Source organism: Octopus sinensis, linkage group LG13, assembly GCF_006345805.1.
Source record: "Octopus sinensis linkage group LG13, ASM634580v1, whole genome shotgun sequence".
Classification (NCBI taxonomy): Eukaryota; Metazoa; Mollusca; class Cephalopoda; order Octopoda; family Octopodidae; genus Octopus; species Octopus sinensis.
Genome location: NC_043009.1, coordinates 19,574,653 through 19,592,638, shown reverse-complemented (window position 1 = coordinate 19,592,638; position 17,986 = coordinate 19,574,653). Strand labels below are relative to the sequence as shown.

Sequence of the window (17,986 nt, the reverse complement as noted above, 5' to 3'; positions counted from 1 at the left end):
CGGGTCCACCCCTTCCACAGCTGTCCTCATCCATATGCATCACATGACTATACCAGCACACCACATTGATGCTTCTTATGTCCAACATTTCTCTCAGGGCGCTTACACTCTGTCATGTATGCACACTGGCATTACACATCCAGCATATCATTCTAGCTTCATTTCTTTCAAGCCTACGCATGTCCTCAGCAGTCACAGCCCATGTTTCACTGCAGTGTAGCATGGCTTTTTGCACATATGCATCATACAGTCTACCTTTCACTCTGAGCAAGAGGCCCTTTGTTACCAGCAGAAGTAGGAGCTCTCTGAGCTTTGCCTAGGCTATTCTTATTCTAACTGTTATGCTCTCAAAGCATCCACCTGACTTGGTCACCTAGAAAATGGAAGCTATTGACTATTTCTTTTGTTTTTTCTCCCTGGCATGTGATAGAATCTGTTTTTTGTACATCTTCTGTGTCTCTTGCTCCTGTGCATCTGCCACACACAAAAGCTATCTTCCCAGTTAACCTTCCTTTGATACTGCTGTACCTCCTATGTGTCCATAGCTTACACTGGGTACATCTTATGGAGTTTCTACCTATGCCTTTTCTACAGATTGAGCAGGGCCATCAACCTGAAGGGTTTTGTGATTTGTCTACCTTCCTACTTACTAGGACTTTGGTTTTTGCTAGATTGACTGTGAAGCCCTTGCTCCCACACCTAAAACTTCTTCTCTTGTTCTGGTAGTGTCTCAGCTATTAGAGCAAGGGCAACAGCATAGTTTAAATTCCACCAAGGTCAACTTTGCCTTTCATCCTTTCAGGTTCAATAAAATAAATACCAGCTGCACACTGGGGTCAATGTAATTGACTTTGGCATGGGTTGGACAGTTTGGCAAGTCAGAAGGCTGCACCAGGCTCCAATCTGATTTGGCAAGGTTTCTACAGCTTGATGCCCCTCCTAACACCATCCACTCCAAGAGTGTAGTGGGTGCTTTTTATGCACTAGTTAGGCATTGATCACACTTAAATGGTGCTCTTTATGTGCCACTAACCCTAACTCCTCCCCCGAAATTGCTAGCATTGTGCCAAAATGTGAAATCATTATTATTAAGGCAGCAAGCTACAGAGTTGTTAGCATGCCATGCAAAATGCTTAACAGCATTTCATACATCTTTATGTTCTGAGTTCAAATTCCGCTGAGGTCAGCTTTGCCTTTCATTCATTTAGTGTCAATGAAATAAGTACCAGTTACGCACTTGGGTTGCTGTGATCGACTTAACCCTCTCTCCCAAAATTTCAGGCTTTATGCCTATAGTAGAAAGGATTGTTGTAATTATTATCAAGGCAACAAGCTGACAAAATCATTAGTTTGTTGGACAAAACATTTAGCATTTTTGGGTCTCTTTATATTCTGAATTCAGATTCCACCAAGGCTGACTCTGCTTTTTATCCTTCTGGTGTCAATAAAATAAATACCAAACAGTGGAGTCAGTGTAATTGACCCTCCCTCTCCTCCCGCAAAGCATTCCAGGTCTTTTGCCTATAAAGAATGTTATCATTCCTTTTTTGGTTTGTTTTCAGTGAAATTCATGGATTTAGAGAAATCTAAGTAACAATTATTCTCAATCTCTTTGACTTGGAATCAGATGAAAAATTGGCTGCATGGCTAGAAAACCATGAATGAGAAATGGAAGTGGTATATTGAAGTTGAATATTTAGAAAAAAATGCCTAAAACTATTGATCACATTGTCTTACTCGGCTGAACTGAATTGGTGAAGTCTAGAAATTCTTGCGAGTAACTAAAAGTTGACCATAACAATATATTCAATGACTGCTGTGGGTGAATGATTAATCATTTTTGTGTGTGACAAGAGAATAATGTTTTATCAATCACGTGTGTATCACAAAGTATGATTGTATTGAGAAAAGTAAAGAAAGGCTAATAATGTTAACCAAGTGGCCAGAGTGGTAAATTACTAGGGACAAGGCCACTTCTTTTAGTACCCTGATGAATTGCACTTGGTTCATTCAGTAAAATGATTGGCATCAGGAAGGGTGGCCAGCTGCAGAAACCATGCCCACAGTGGACGGTAGCAGTAATATCCATGTCTCAGATTAACAACCTCCCAACTGCTGCCAGCATGAAAGGCAGGCATAAAATGTTGATGACATCCATGGATTCATACCACTTATCCGCTGTATCCGGTTTATATATTTGCTGTATAGAGGAATATATATATATATATATATATATATATGCACTGTGCTGCTGCTATGGTAGAAAACAAACAAGTAGATAACTATATTATCTTTTTGATTTCTACTTGTCCTCTCCCCCTACACCTCTTCACTGTCTGTCTTCTTTCTGACCAATCCTTCATTAGTCTCTCTACTTCCCTCCCACCTGTGGCTCTTATCTCTCAACTCACCCACTCCCTCCAATGTCAGCTGACCTCTTTTTTTACTTTGACAACCTCTCCCTCCCACACTACTTACACCTCCTCATCCTCCCTATACCACTTCCATTTCTCGTTCATGGTTTTCTAGCCATGCTGTTAAAACCTCTCTCTACATCCTTTCTCTCTCTTTCCCTCCTCCCCGCCTGTCCAAAATGTATTATTTCTCATTCAACCAAAGAACTTTCTCCAATTTCCCTTCAAACTAATGGGTTTCCTACAATATTTGATGTGGGGTTTATTAACTCAATTCTGCTAATGAGAGGCAGGTGGCTACAATGCTGAACACACCTAAGATATCATCATCATCATCATCATTTAACGTCCGCTTTCCATATGGGTTGGACGGTTCAACTGGGGTCTGGGGAGCCCGAAAGCTGCACCAGTCCAGTCAGATCTGGCAGTGTTTCTACAGCTGGATGCCCTTCCTAACGCCAACCACTCCGAGAGTGTAGTGGGTGATTTTATGTGCCACCGACACAGGTGCCAGACGAGGCTGGCAAACGGCCACGCTCGGATGGTGTTTTTTATGTGCCACCGACACAGGTGCCAGACGAGGCTGGCAGACGGCCACGCTCGGATGGTGTTTTTTATGTGCCACCGACACAGGTGCCAGACGAGGCTGGCAGACGGCCACGCTCGGATGGTTTTTTATGTGCCACCGACACAGGTGCCAGATGAGGCTGGCAAACGGCCACGATCGGATGGTGCTTGTTACGTGCCCACAGCACGGAGGCCAGTCGATGCGGTACTGGTACGGCTACGGCCACATTCGGATGGTTTTCTTATGTGCCCCGTGCCACCGGCACTGGTACCACAAAGATACAAATTCCATTGATGTTCATCTATTTTGATTTGTTTTGATTTTCACTTGCCTCAGCAGGTCTTCACAAGTGTCACAAGAAGGAAGGTATGCACAGGTGGACTGACTACGTCCCAGGTAGGGGCCATGGGTTATGGCCTGACTAGTCTTGCCGGGTCTTCGGATGGTGTTTTTATGTGCCACCGACACAGGTGCTAGATGAGGCTGGCGAACGGCCACGATCGGATGGTGTTTGTCATGTGCCCACCGCACTGACTACAGCACTGATGGATTTCTTGTGTGCCACAGGCACTGGTACCACAAGATACAAATTCCATTGATGTTCATCTATTTTGTCTATTTTGATTTGATTTGATTTTCACTTGCCTCAACCGGTCTTCACAAGTGTAACAAGAAGGAAGGTATGCACAGGTGGACTGACTAGTCTTGCCGGGTCTTCGGAAGGTGTTTTTATGTGCCACCGACACAGGTGCCAGATGAGGCTGCGAACGGCCATGATCGGATGGTGTTTGTTACGTGCCCACAGCACGGAGGCCGGTCGATGCGGAACTGGCTACGGCCACGTTCGGATGGTTCTCTTGTGTGCCACTGGCACTGGTACCACAAAGTGTGTGCCACCGGCACTGGTACCACAAAGATACAGATTCCATTGATGTTCATCTATTTTGATTTGTTTTGATTTTCACTTGCCTCAACAGGTCTTCACAAGTGTCACAAGAAGGAAGGCATGCACAGGTGGACTGACTACGTCCCAGGTAGGGGCCATGGGTTATGGCCTGACTAGTCTTGCCGGGTCTTCGGATGGTGTTTTTATGTGCCACCGACACAGGTGCTAGATGAGGCTGGCAAACGGCCACGATCGGATGGTGTTGTCATGTGCCCACAGCACGGAGGCCAGTCGATGCGGTACTGGCTACGGCCACTTTCGGATGGTTTTCTCTTGTGTGCCACCGGCACTGGTACCACAAAGATACAAATTCCATTGATGTTCATCTATTTTGATTTGTTTTGATTTGATTTTGATTTTGATTTTCACTTGCCTCAACAGGCCTTCACAAGTATCACAAGGAGGAAGGTATGCACAGGTGGACTGACTACGTCCCAGGTAGGGGCCATGGTTTATGGCCTGACTAGTCTTGCCGGGTCTTCGGAAGGTGTTTTTATGTGCCACGACACAGGTGCTAGATGAGGCTGGCGAACGGCCACGACCGGATGGTGTTTGTTATGTGCCCACAGCACGATGGCCAGTGATGCGGTACTGACTACGGCCATGTTCGGATGGATTCTTGGTGGGGTACCGCCACGACCGGATGGTGTTTGTTATGTGCCCACAGCACGATGGCCAGTGATGCGGTACTGACTACGGCCACGTTCGGATGGATTCTTGTGCGCCACCGGCACTGGTACCACAAAGATACAAATTCCATTGATGTTCATCTATTTTGATTTGTTTTGATTTGATTTGATTTTCACTTGCCTCAGCAGGTCTTCACAGTGTCACAAGAAGGAAGGTATGTACAGGTGGACTGACTACGTCCCAGGTAGGGCCCACGGGTTATGACCTTAGTCTTGCCGGGTCTTCGGATGGTGTTTTTTATGTGCCACCATGTTCCCACAGCACGGAGCAGCGATGCGGTACTGGCTACGGCCACGTTCGGATGGTTTTCTTGTGTGCCATGGGCACTGGTACCACAAGATACAAATTCCATTGATGTTCATCTATTTTGATTGATTTTCACTTGCCTCAGCAGGTCTTCACAAGTGTCACAAGAAGGAAGGTATGCACAGGTGGATCGACTACGTCCCAGGTAGGGGCCACGGGATATGGCCTGACTAGTCCTGCCGGGTCCTCTCATGCACAGCACACTTCCATAGGACTCGGTCTTCAGTCATTTCCTTGGTGAGACCTAAAGTTCGAAGGTCGTGCTTCACCACCTAGTCTGCCTTTTACTCTTAGCAAGAGGCCTTTTGTCACCAGCAGGGGTAAGAGCTCTCTAAACTTTGCCCAGGCTATTCTTACTCTAGCAGTTACACTTTCAGCACACCCACCCCCGCTACTGACTTGGTCTCCTAGGTAGCGGAAGCTATCAACTACTTCTAGTTTGTCTCCCTGGAACGTGGTAGAAGTTGGTCTCTGCACATTTCCAGTGTTCATTTCTCCTGAGCATCTGCCACAGACAAAAACTATTTTCTTAGTTAGCCTTCCTTTGACATTGCTGCACCTCTTATGTGTCAATAGCTTACACTTGGTGCACCTTATAGAGTTTCTACCTACACCTTTTTTACAGATCGAGCAGGGCCATCTACCTGAAGTCGTTTGTGGTTGGTCCACCTTCCTACTTATTAGGACTTTGGTTTTGGCTAGGTTGATTCTAAGGCCCTTCAATTCTAATCCTTGTTTCCACACCTGAAACTTCTCCTCCAGTTCTGATAGTGACTCAGCAATTAGAGCAAGGTCATCAGCATATAGATCCCAGGGGCATCCTGTCTTAAATTCTTCCGTTATTGCTGGAGGACTATGATAAATAGGAGGAGGGGGCTGAGGACTGAACCTTGGTGGACCCCAACCTCTACCCGGAATTCTTCACTGTACTCGTTGCCAACCCTCACCTGACTAGCTGCGTCTCTGTACATGGCTTGCACAGCTCTCACTAACCATTCATCTATCCCTAGTTTCCTCATTGACCACCAGATAAGGGATCGGGGGACCCTGTCAAAGGCTTTCTCTAAGTCAACAAGAGCCAGGCAAGGGCTTACCTTGGCTAGGTATTTCTCCTGCAGCTGTCTTACCAGGAATATAGCATCAGTAGTACTTTTCCCTGGCACGAACCAAACTGTATATCATCTAAGCTAACTCTCTCTCTAATTAACTGGGCTATAACCCTCTCCGTAACCTTCATTACCTGATCCAACAGCTTGATGCCCCTGTGTAGTTATTTGTATCTAGGGCATCGCCTTTACCTTTGTAGCAGTTGACTATTATGCTGCTACACCCGTCATTGGGTATGACTCCTTCGTGTATCACCTGGTTAACTATATGGGTGACTATGCTATAGCCGACACTACCAGATATTTTGAGCATCTCTGCAGTAATTCCTGATGGGCCTGGGCTTTCCCTGTCTTCATGCTTCTAATTGCCTTAGCTACCACGGAACTATCAACTCGGATAGCTGGTCCCTCTGTTGGTGGTCAACATTCGGCAGACTCTCTTTATTCCATTCATTTTCCTCATTCAGCAACCTTTCATAGTGGCGTCTCCAAGCTTCTCTCTTTGCATCCTCATTTAGCGCAAGTGAACCATCCTCCATGCGAACACATTTCTCTCCTACCACATCTCGATTCTCTCTCACACACTGTCTTGCACACGAAATACCTCAAGTCTTTCATCCTCACGGCGCAGGACATTGGCAAATTTTCTTTTATCTGCTTCCCCTCTGGCTAGATAGACCTGTCTCCTAGCTTCCCTTCTGGCAGTCTGATACACTTCCCTGCTACCACCGTTCTTCCAGGCCTTCCAAGCCTGTTTCTTTTGTCTAATAGCCCTATCAACAATATTGTTCCACCACCATGTTATTTTGGGTCTTAAGGGGACTTTGCACCAGCCACAGATCTGGTCAGCGGCTTTCAGCAGGTTGTCCCTCAGAAACGTCCAGTTGTCTTCTACCCCATGTGTAGCTATACCCCCTTCGTCAAAGGCTTCAAGTAACATATCTCTAAATCTCTGTCCATTCGCAGGGTCTTTAAGCTTCCAGACCCTTCTTCTCCATGTTGGTCGTCTTCTAGTCGCCCTCTTAGTCCTGATCCTAAAGTCACTAACTACCAGTCTATGTTGTGGGGTGCATTCTTCGCCTGGGAAGGTTTGGCATTTATAACAGCATCCTCTTCCCTTTTTCTGGCGAGGATTGTAGTCGATTTGGCTAGTATGCCGGCCCGATCGGTAGGTGACCAGGTGCGTGTTGGTTTCCTGAAGTTAGTGCAGATCATAAGACTATTCGCATCGCAGAACTCAGCAGCCTGGTTCTCCTCCCTCCTCGTTGCGGGAACCATAACCGTAGCCTCCATGCACGCCATGGAAGCCCCCAGCATGTCGTCCAACATGCCCATTGAAATCACCAGCCACAAAGAGAAGGTCCCTGTCGTTCGTCATGAGGGTGGTCTGCAGTAGGGTGTCATAGAAACTGTCTTTCTGTCCATCGGGTAGCCCTGGCTGAGGGGCGTAGGCCGATATAATGGTGCTAATCTATTATGAAGCAATATTCTAATCTTAAGTATTCTGTCACTTACTCTGATTACCTCAATTACTCTATCCATTTCTCAGCGATAAGTATACCCACGCCACCAACCCCGTCAGTGTTCCCTGCCCAGAAAATCTTGTACCTGTGTTCCTTGCCTGTGAGGAACCTAGCAGATCCTCCTCTCCACCTTATTTCTTGCATACAACATACGTCAACACGTCTCCGTTCAAGCATCTCTCGACTATCTCGCCAGACCTACCTTTCAGTGTGCCAGCGTTGAGGGTGCCCACCCTGAGGGGTGGAAGGTATGACCCGGAGGCCCAGGGACGGGGAGCAGTGCCGTCATGTAATGAAAAGAAGAAGAAGAAAACTCGCATTTGGCAGAATTCATAAGCAAAGCAATGAGCTTAAGTTCACCTGTTACACTGCACTAACATGTTTTTGCGCCGTATGGTCACCACCATATATAGAAGGGGTGGTATTGGTTTAAGGCCCTTTAGGTGTTCATGGAAGAAAAGCAAAGAAGAAGGCAAGGTGAGATAAAAGGACTTCCGGTACTGGGGTGTGGGGGCGGGAGGGCGGGCGCACTGCGCACTGGGGAACACGAGATTTAGGCGGGCAGTAAGAAAGGCAAGATTTGAGATGGAAAGGTTTGCGGTCGTGTGCATAATTTTCTATGAGTGGAAGTTGGGAAAGATGGGTTAGAATAAGCGACAGAAAGACAGATTTGAGACGAGATGGTTTTTTTTTTTTTTTTTTTTTTTTTTTGCGGTCGTGTGAATAAGTGTTGTGAGCGAAGTTTATATGCTTCAGCTAGCATTTGAGACGAAGGATAACGATCATATATGGGGGACACAATAATAAGGCTTTATGGTGAATAATACCTTGCAAAAACAATGAAAGGGGACAGGTCGTGAACTTAAATATGACTTAGCTGATATTATTCACATCCTGCGGTTCGTAGTTCGTGTGTTATAGCCAGGAGGAAAGCAATAATAAGGGCGGTCAAGCCTCGTGCGTAGGGTTTTATAGGGGAGGGGGAGCAGATGTGTGGGTAGAAGCCTGTGGTAGCGAGTGAAAGTGAAATATATAGAGAGAGAGAGAGAGAGAGACAGCGATAACAGAGGGAGAAAACGACACCGCAGAGAAAGAGAGAGAGAGAGAGGGAGGGAGAGAGACATGGTGATAACAGAGGGGCAAAAACGACACCGGGCACTGGGAGAAGACGAGATTTAGACGAAAGTAAGAAAGGCAAGATTTGAGATGGAAGGGTTTGCGGTCGTGTGCATAATTTTCTATGAGTGGAAGTTGGGAAAGATGGGTTAGAGAATTAAGCGACAGAAAGACCAGATTTGAGATGAGATGTTTTTTTTTTGCAGCTATTTTTCAATGTTGGCATGGGTTAGATCAATGCATATTACTGAGACATTGGTTTTTTGACAGATACCTTTCTAGTTTTTAACCCTTATCTGTCTATCAAATAAGGGAATTCTCATTCTAAATTATCTTGGAAAGCACGTAGCTACTGGGGGATTTGTTGGCAGGGAAACATCAGCAAATATCACTATCCATAGCAATGGATTCACACAAGCTCACATGCATTCATGTTTCAGTCATTTGACTGCAACCATGCTGTAGCACCGCCTTTAGTCGAACAAATCAACCCCAGGACTTATTCTTTGTAAGCCTAGTACTTATTCTACCACTTTTGCTGAACCACTGAGTTACAGGACATAAACACACCAACATCAGTTGTCAAGCGATGGTGGAGGACAAACACATACATATGTATGTATGGAGTGGCTGTGTGGTAAGTAGCTTGCTAACCAACCACATGGTTCCGGGTTCAGTCCCACTGCGTGGCATCTTGGGCAAGTGTCTCCTACTATAGCCTCGGGCCGACCAAAGCCTTGTGAGTGGATTTGGTAGACGGAAACTGAAAGAAGCCTGTCGTATATATGTATATGTATGTATGTGTGTGTGTGTGTGTCTGTGTTTGTCCCCCTAGCATTTCTTGACAACTGATGCTGGTGTGTTTACGTCCCCGTCACTTAGCGGTTCGGCAAAAGAGACCGATAGAATAAGTACTGGGCTTACAAAGATAAGTCCCGGGGTCGATTTGCTCGACTAAAGGCGGTGCTCCAGCATGGCCGCAGTCAAATGACTGAAACAAGTAAAAGAGTATGTGTGTGTGTGTATATATATATATGTGTGTGTGTGTATATATATATATGACGGGCTTCTTTCAGGTTCCATTTACCAAATCCACTCACAAGGCTATAGTAGAAGACACTTGCCCAATGTGCCATGCAGTGGGACTGAACCTGGAACCATGTGGTTGGGAAGCAAGCTTCTTACCACACAGCCTATATATATATATATATATGTGTGTGGTTCAAAATTATACAAGACAAAAAACAAACGAATGGGGGAACAACAAACAAGGTGTATTATTTTGGCACTCAGATCAAATGAAAGTCTTTGACGTTTCAGACTTATGCTCTTCTACAGAAAAGAATGAGAGAAAAGAGATGGAAAGAGGAAGACAACATGTCTGGCCACCACCGTCTCCAGATCTTAATATTATTGAACATTTATGGTGCATTTTAGAAAAACAAGTAAGGAGTCAGTATCCTCCATCATCATCACGGTGGCACGTAAAAAACACCCACTACACTCACGGAGTGGTTGGCGTTAGGAAAGGCATCCAGCCGTCAGACTGGGCCTGGTGCAGCCTTCTGGCTTCCCAGACCCCAGTTAAACCGTCCAACCCATACTAGCATGGAAAGCAGACGCTAAACTCCTCCATGTTTAACAGTTGAAAGAAGGCAGTCTGTGTCAAATGCTTCTTTTGGCTGTCTCCACATGTATACTCGGCTGGTAGTTGGAAATAAGGTAAAGGATGACTCGTCCGAAAAAATAACATAACAGGACAAAAGTCCCGTTCCTGAGAGACTTTGTCGCATGCAATCAAGCCTTATGCATAGCACTCACAGAAACGCATCTGAAACCGGACATAGCAGATGCGGAATTACACATACCACAGTATGTTGTACTACGGACCGACAGGAAAGAAAGGAGTCATGGAGGAGTTGCTATGTACATCCGTGGGGACCTCACACCCCAGGTCCTTTTGTCATACTCAAACTCGGTGTGTGACACACTAATTGTACACATAAGGCAAATTGATGTAGTGTGTGTGCTACATATCGCCCTCCAGATGCCCCAAGTCATATGGGCAAGTTTGAGGACTGCCTTTTAAAAATAGAAGAAGTTCTAACCACATTAGAACAACACATAAGTGTACTTCTCATGGGAGACTTCAATCTACCGAATGTCAGATGGCCCGAGGGCCTTTCTCTCCCAGGAATGACAAGATGTGAACGAGGACAGGCGAGGTCCCTCCTGAACCTCACCAACACCCTGTACATGGAGCAAGTAATACTCCAACCAACCAGAGCGGGTAACACACTGGATCTCTGTTTCACAAATAATATGGATCTCATCCATAATGTGAAAGTGACACCGACACTACTCTCGGATCACAACATGGTAGAGCTGACCATGTACGGGCCAAAAGAGAGCACGGACATGCAGCCTACAAGAAACCCTCAGAGTCTTTCCAGCTTGAACTTCAATAAGGCAAACTGGAAACAAATTGAGAAAGAGATCCTCAAACAAAACTGGCCTGAATGTCTCTCCTCGCCGGACATCGACATGATACTTCAACAATTCATGTCTGTAATGCAAGCCATATGCTACAAATGTGTCCCAGAGAGAAAGGCCACTGTACACAAGAACAAAATCCCCAGAGAGAGAAAAATTTTAATGAGACGGCGCACAAAAATCTCAAATCGCCTAAACAAACAAATTGAAAGCAGTGAAAAGTCCCGCCTGAAAATAAAACTGTTGGAAATTGAAAATTGTCTGCAACTCTCCCATGAGAAGGAAAGAGCAGACAAAGAAGCCTGGGCTATAGACAACATAAAAACTAACCCCAGAGCTTTCTACAGGTATGCCAAAGAAACAGCTACGGTGCACTGTAGGATAGGGCCACTCCTTGAAAAGGATGGCACACTCACAGGAAAACCAATGAGGGTAAGTGAAATACTGAATGAACAATTCAAGAGTGTTTTCACTCCACCCCTTGGGCATTTCCAAATCAGCAATCCAACTGACTTTTTTACCACTGCAGATATAGAATCAGAGGCGGCGACGTTAAATTACATCGATATAAAGGAAGATGATGTAATAAAGGCTATAGATGAAATGAAAATAGACTCAGCTATTGGCCCCGATGGATTGGCAATCCTCCTAAAAGTATGTAAGAGAGTCTTAGCAAGACCACTGCAGTTCCTCTTTCAGAGCTTCCTTGCAGCTGGCAAACTTCCAAGAAAACTGAAGGAAGGTAAAATATGCCCTATTCATAAAGGAGGTAGCAGAGCGGAGGCCAAGAACTACAGACCTATCTCTCTGACCTCACACATCAGCAAGGTCATGGAACGAATAGTCAGAAGGAAACTAATCACCTTCCTTGAAGAAAATGACTTGCTGCCTGACACCCAACATGGTTTCCGACCAGGAAGAAGCTGCTTAACTCAGCTCCTGCAGCACTATGACTGGGTGCTGAAACAACTGCTCAACCACTCAAATGTGGAAGTCATATATCTCGACTTCGCAAAGGCCTTCGATAAAGTCGATCATGGAATGATATGTCACAAACTGCGTGATCTTGGCATAGTTGGAAAACTAGGAGAATGGCTTCACGACTTTCTGAAGAATAGAAGTCAGGTGGTAGTAGCCAATGGGGCCACTTCCATTAGCACGCAAATAGTGAGCGGTGTTCCACAGGGCACTGTTTTGGGACCACTACTGTTCATAATGGCCCTCTCAGACATGCCCTCAGCCACGCGGAGAGCCACGATCACAAGTTATGCAGATGATACAAAAGTTTCACAGGTAATACAGAACCCTGAAGACACTAGGCACCTGCAATATGAGCTGGACGAAATTTACAAGTGGGCTGAAAAGAATAGCATGCAGTTCAATGCTGAAAAGTTTCAAGCTTTATACTATCAGCATGCAAAACTGAATGCAATACCCAAGGAATACACTGGACCCGGAGGGATTGCAATCCCAGAGGCACAATCAGTGCGTGACCTGGGTATTCACATGAGTGATGACGCGACCTTTCATGTACATGTTGCTAAACTGACAGTGAAATGCAGACGCCTGGCTGGATGGATTCTTAGAACCTTTAGAACAAGAGAACAAGAAACCATGATGGTCCTCTGGAAGACACTTGTCCTAAGTCACTTTGACTATTGCTCTCAGCTATGGTCACCATCCAGTGTCAAGTTGATCACAGAACTTGAGGCGATCCAACGAAGCTACACGAAGAAGATAGCCTCTATGCAGAATGTAAGCTACTGGGAAAGACTCAAGAGATTAAAATTATATTCCCTGGAGCGTAGGCGGGAAAGATATGCCATAATATACATCTGGAAGATCCTGGAGGGAAGCGTCCTGAACTTTGGCATCGAGAGTTACGCAAACGCCAGAGCTGGGCGCCACTGCGTGGTGCCTAGGACTCCAAACTTGCCATCAAGATGTAGGACAAGATTCTGTGATAGCCTAGGCTTCCGAGGCCCACAGCTCTTCAATATCCTCCCGATGAACCTGAGAGACCTGCATGGGGTGGATACAGATGTCTTTAAAATGGAGCTGGATCTCTTCCTGTCAGGTGTCCCAGATGAACCAACTTCACGGCAGGAGGGGCAGATGAGGGCAGCTGCATCGAACTCTCTCATGCACCAAATAGCAGTTGCTAGAAAGCCTCCATGAAGTGAAACCAAGTAGCAACACCAAATGGCGGTGCCCCAGCATGGCCACAGCTCATGAGCTGAAACTGGAATCAATCAATCAATCAATCATACTTCCACTGCTCTAGGGACCAATTCTGTAGGTTTTTACTCCACTCTAAAAGCTTTGCAACGTTTGTTTTTGAAAGTGGTGGTATTCTGATTGCAGCCCACCCGTGAAATCTAGCTTTGTGCAGTTCCTGGCAAACAGTTTTTGTGAAAACTGGCTTCTCAAGGTAGTCATTAAGCTCTGTAGTAATTTTGGGAACTGTATTTTTGTGATCTTTTCTAACAATTTGCGTAAGAGTCTGACGATCCCTATCTGAAAGTTTTGTTTCGACGAGGTGGTTTTTCCCACTTTCTCAAAGGCTGTCATATACGAGCACCAACAATTTGACCTCTTTGAAGTCCATTAGATCTGTCATTTTAATTACCTTTTTCTGATGATATCTCAAAAGAAACAGCAATTTTAGCAAAACATATTAAGCAACACAAATAATAAATCAAAATACAAAACTAAACAGGCTTTTGACGGTTTTATAGATTTTTCAGAATTGTGATGCTAGGTGTTTCCCTTATTTTGTCCAACCCCTGTGTATATATATATAGGTGTAGGTATGATTATGAAGTGCAGGCATGGCTGTATGAATAAGGTGTTTGTTTCCCAACCATATAGTTTTAGGTTCAGTCCCACTGTGTGGCACCATGTGTAAGTTTCTTCTACTAGAATCCTGGGCATTTAGATATGGTAGATGGAAACTGAAAGAAGCTTTTTGTGTGTGCCTCTTTGACATCCTGCTACATATGTAAGAGCATGATCACTGTCATACAAGCAGTATCATTCGTGTTTGAGTATTGAGGAAATATTATTTTGCTTGGAAACAGGTGAGGTTTGGTGACAGGATGAGCATTCAACCATTAGAAAATGTCCAACCTAAACAAGCACAGTAAAATAGACAATAAAATAATAATGATAGATATCACACACACGTACCATGACGGTATGTAGCCTAATGGATTAGAGCATTTCACTTGCAATTCTAAGATCATGGTTCTGATCCCTCAAGTGGGCAGTGCATTGTGTTCTTGAGCAAGACACTCCATTTCATATTGACCCAGTCCACTCAGCTGTAAATGAGTTCCAAAAGCAGCTGGGAAGTTAATTCTGCAGTGGACTGGTGTCCCATCCAGGGGCAGGGAGTGTTATAATCTGTCACTTCTACGCCATGGAAATTGGATTAATTTTTGGCCTTATGAGTCCTAAGAGGCCATGACAGGAACCACACACACACACACACATATACTTATGAAGATTTGTACAGTTTCCAGTTTATACATTTTTGAGTTTTGAGATGTAAAGCTATATTGAAAACCAGTGAATACCTGCTAGAAGGACAATGTGTGATTATTAATTATATGTAATTAGTTAACATTTGTCTTACTAATCGCTTATATAATGATAGGCTTGGTCGCTATCTGCCTTCTGACACATCCAGTCTGTTGATAAACATTTCTTCCTCCTGCTTCATCCACCTACAAAGGTGGCCTGTGTCTCCAATAGAATGCCACTGAGCCGTGTTTGTTCCAGCTGTGTTCAGTGTTCAAATCCTTCTGATGTCATCTTTGCCTTTCATTCTTATGGAGATCTATAACTACAAGAGTATGAAACTAGTGAAGAATTTCCTCTTCTTCCTGTCTCTCAAAATTTGTTGCATTACAAGAGAGGGGTAAGGGAACACACAACGTCCTTTTTCCAGAAATGGAGGAACTTTGAGCAAGAGGCTAGTATTAGCGTATTCTCATAAATGGAAAAAAATTCATGTGGCTGCTGGAACTGTCCAAGAATAGACCAGTGTGTGATCAAGCATGGAACAGTAATAATAAATAACAGGATATATTTCTCCCAGTAGTCTTGGAGTTGGGATGGCTTCCTTCTCTGGATTCTAACCAAACAGGAATATAGATGGTTGTTGGGTGCGAGACTAGAATTGGAAAAGTATTAAATCATCATCATCAATGAAGTGTGTCATTCTGTAAATTGGTTCCAGTTGTCTTGATTCTAAACACTGTCTAAGAGAGGTAAATGTTTCTGATGAAGTCTAGAAGGTCAGGTTCCTGCCATTTCCCAGAGACCAACATATGAAGACTTGGTGAAAACCATCCAACTCAAGATAACAGGAAGAATTATCAAATTTTTGAAACTTTAAACAAAAACAGAGGCATAAAAAATAAATTCATTTCCATTCACTTTTTTTTTTTGTTGTTTTTAATATTTCTATTAATTTTTCTTTTCCAGAATTACATGATGGGAAACAAGGTGGCTGCCAGCCTGTGGCTTACTCGTATAATGACCATTTCTTTTACTATTCTCTTTGTTTTACCAATATTTGGGTAAGTTCGTTCTTCTGTTAATTTCACCCTAATTAAGTCTAAGTTATCAGGATGCAGAAAAATAGTTATTTGTTGGGCTTTATCTAATATTAAGAAGAATAATGTAAAGAATTAAATTTTATGAATACAGGCACAGGTTCTGGGTTCAGTCCCACTGCATGGCACCTTGCCCACCCAACCAAAACCTTGTGAGTGGATTTGGTAGATGGAAACTGAAAGAAGCTTGTTGTATATGTATGTGTGTGTCTTTCTGTTTGTGTCCACCACCATCACTTGACAACCGGTGTTGGTGTGTTTACATCCCCATAACTTAGCAGTTCAGCAGAACCAATCAATAAAATAAGTGCCAGGCTTTAGAAAAAAAGTCCTGGGGTTGATTCATTCAACTGAAAATTCTTCATGGCAAGGTTCCAGTATGGCCACAGTCTAATGACTGAAACAAGTAAAAGATATATATTTAAATTAGATCTTTTGTTGTTGTTTGAGCATATTTTATGTCACAGATTTGTACAAAAAAGGGAAAAAAGGAGTTATTTAATACATATTGTTAAGTTTTATACTATTTATTATGAGCTGAAAATGTTCTTAAGTTTCACAGCCAACAAGTATTGTTGTATACAAGACTTGTTGAGTCAAGTAAAACCAAAATCATAGCTGTGACCAGTGCCCCTTGACTGGCTCCTGTTCCGGAGGCCCATAAAATGCATCACCCGAACATGGTCATTGCCGGTGCTGCCTGACTGGCTCCCATGCCAGTGGAACATAAAAAGCACTGTCAGAATGTGGTCAATGCCAGATCCATCTAACTCCTGTGCTGGTAGCACGCAAAAAGCACCATCCGAATATGGCCGATGCCAGTGATGCACAAAAATAACTATCCAAACGTGATCAATGCTAGGGCCACCTGACAGGCTCCTGTACCAGTGGTACATAAAAAGCACCCACTACACTCTGAGTGGTTGGCATTAGGAAGGGCATCCAGCTGTAGAAACATTGCCGGATCAGATTGGAGCCTGGTGCAGCCACTGGTTTTCCAGACCTCAGTCGAACCGTCCAACCCATGCCAGCATAGAAAACAGGTATTAAACGATGATGATGATGATGACAATAACATTATTGAAATGTAAAGAATCCTTGCCACTTTTTCTTCCATGAAGAAAGCAATATTACTTGAAGTGTCAAGAATTATCAACGATAATTGTTTTAATGTGAATATAATTCCAGTGTTGTTGGTGAAATGTGAGGTGACAGAGCAGTGTGGTTTGTGCATAAAGATAACATTGAGTAGAAGTAGGGGCTAGAATATATGCCTCTGTGCCAGTTTGTGCACATGTGTGCCACTGTGTAAGTGTTGTTTTAGAATTTACTTTGGTTTAACCTTTTGATAATTATTTGAAATCTGTTTCTATTTCGTTTTCAGAGGTAATTCCTATAGTTTTTACCAGAGAGCATTATTGAGTAATGCAGCCACCAGTGCATTGCGACTTTATCAGCGGTTGCCCAATTTTCAGTTAAACAGACAATACTTTGGACAACTTATCATGGAAGATAGTTGCCATTATCTGCTGTATTCTTTGATATTTATCAACTCTTACCCAATCACAAGTAAGTTTCCTGTATTTTATTTGCTGTTTCACAAATTATACACTTGGTTATTCTTTTAACTCTTTTGTTACCATATTCCTGTTGAAGTACACTGCTTTTTTTCTCACTCAATTTTGGACATATGAAGGGTTTTGTGAAATAACGGTCATTTTTCAGCTGGTATTTGGTAGATAAATCAACTTGGATGAAAGGTTTTGATTGAAATTATTTTGAAACAAGAAGTTTGTATCATAGAACCAGGAATAGACTTGGGCAGGTTGGTATCGAAAGGGTTGAAATACATAAAATACTTGGTTATTCTTTAAAGTCCTGCAGTCCTTAGACAGCAAACTGGTGGAACCACTAGAGTGTCAGACCAAATGTTCTAGTTGTTTATGATCTGAGTTCAAATCCTATAGGGGTCATCTTCACCTTTCCTCCAAGTTGATAAAACAAAGTACCTCTCCAGGCTGGTAAATAAACAGAACTGTTGGAGCATTGAACCAAACACTTTCTTCTGTTTGTTGTGGTTCTTGCTATTCTATCTGCCTTGCTTCAATATGGACATGTTTGTTCACCTATCAACAAGTTGGAATCTTGTCGAATATACTCAATGTAAGGCAACAGAAACCCGTCATTTTTTTTTTCCGCCCC

The 17,986-nt window shown here is 43.7% G+C and overlaps 1 protein-coding gene across 1 annotated transcript in view; it reads left to right on the top strand.

Annotated features, from left to right (window-relative positions):
* Positions 1-17,986, top strand: part of LOC115218426 (transmembrane protein 33) — a 38,632-nt gene that overhangs the window by 10,543 nt on the left and 10,103 nt on the right. Inside the window, exons 3-4 of the mRNA XM_029788235.2 lie at positions 15,654-15,748; positions 17,169-17,353. Of these exons, the coding sequence (XP_029644095.1) occupies positions 15,654-15,748; positions 17,169-17,353 (280 nt within the window). The remainder of the gene's footprint in view (positions 1-15,653; positions 15,749-17,168; positions 17,354-17,986) is intronic.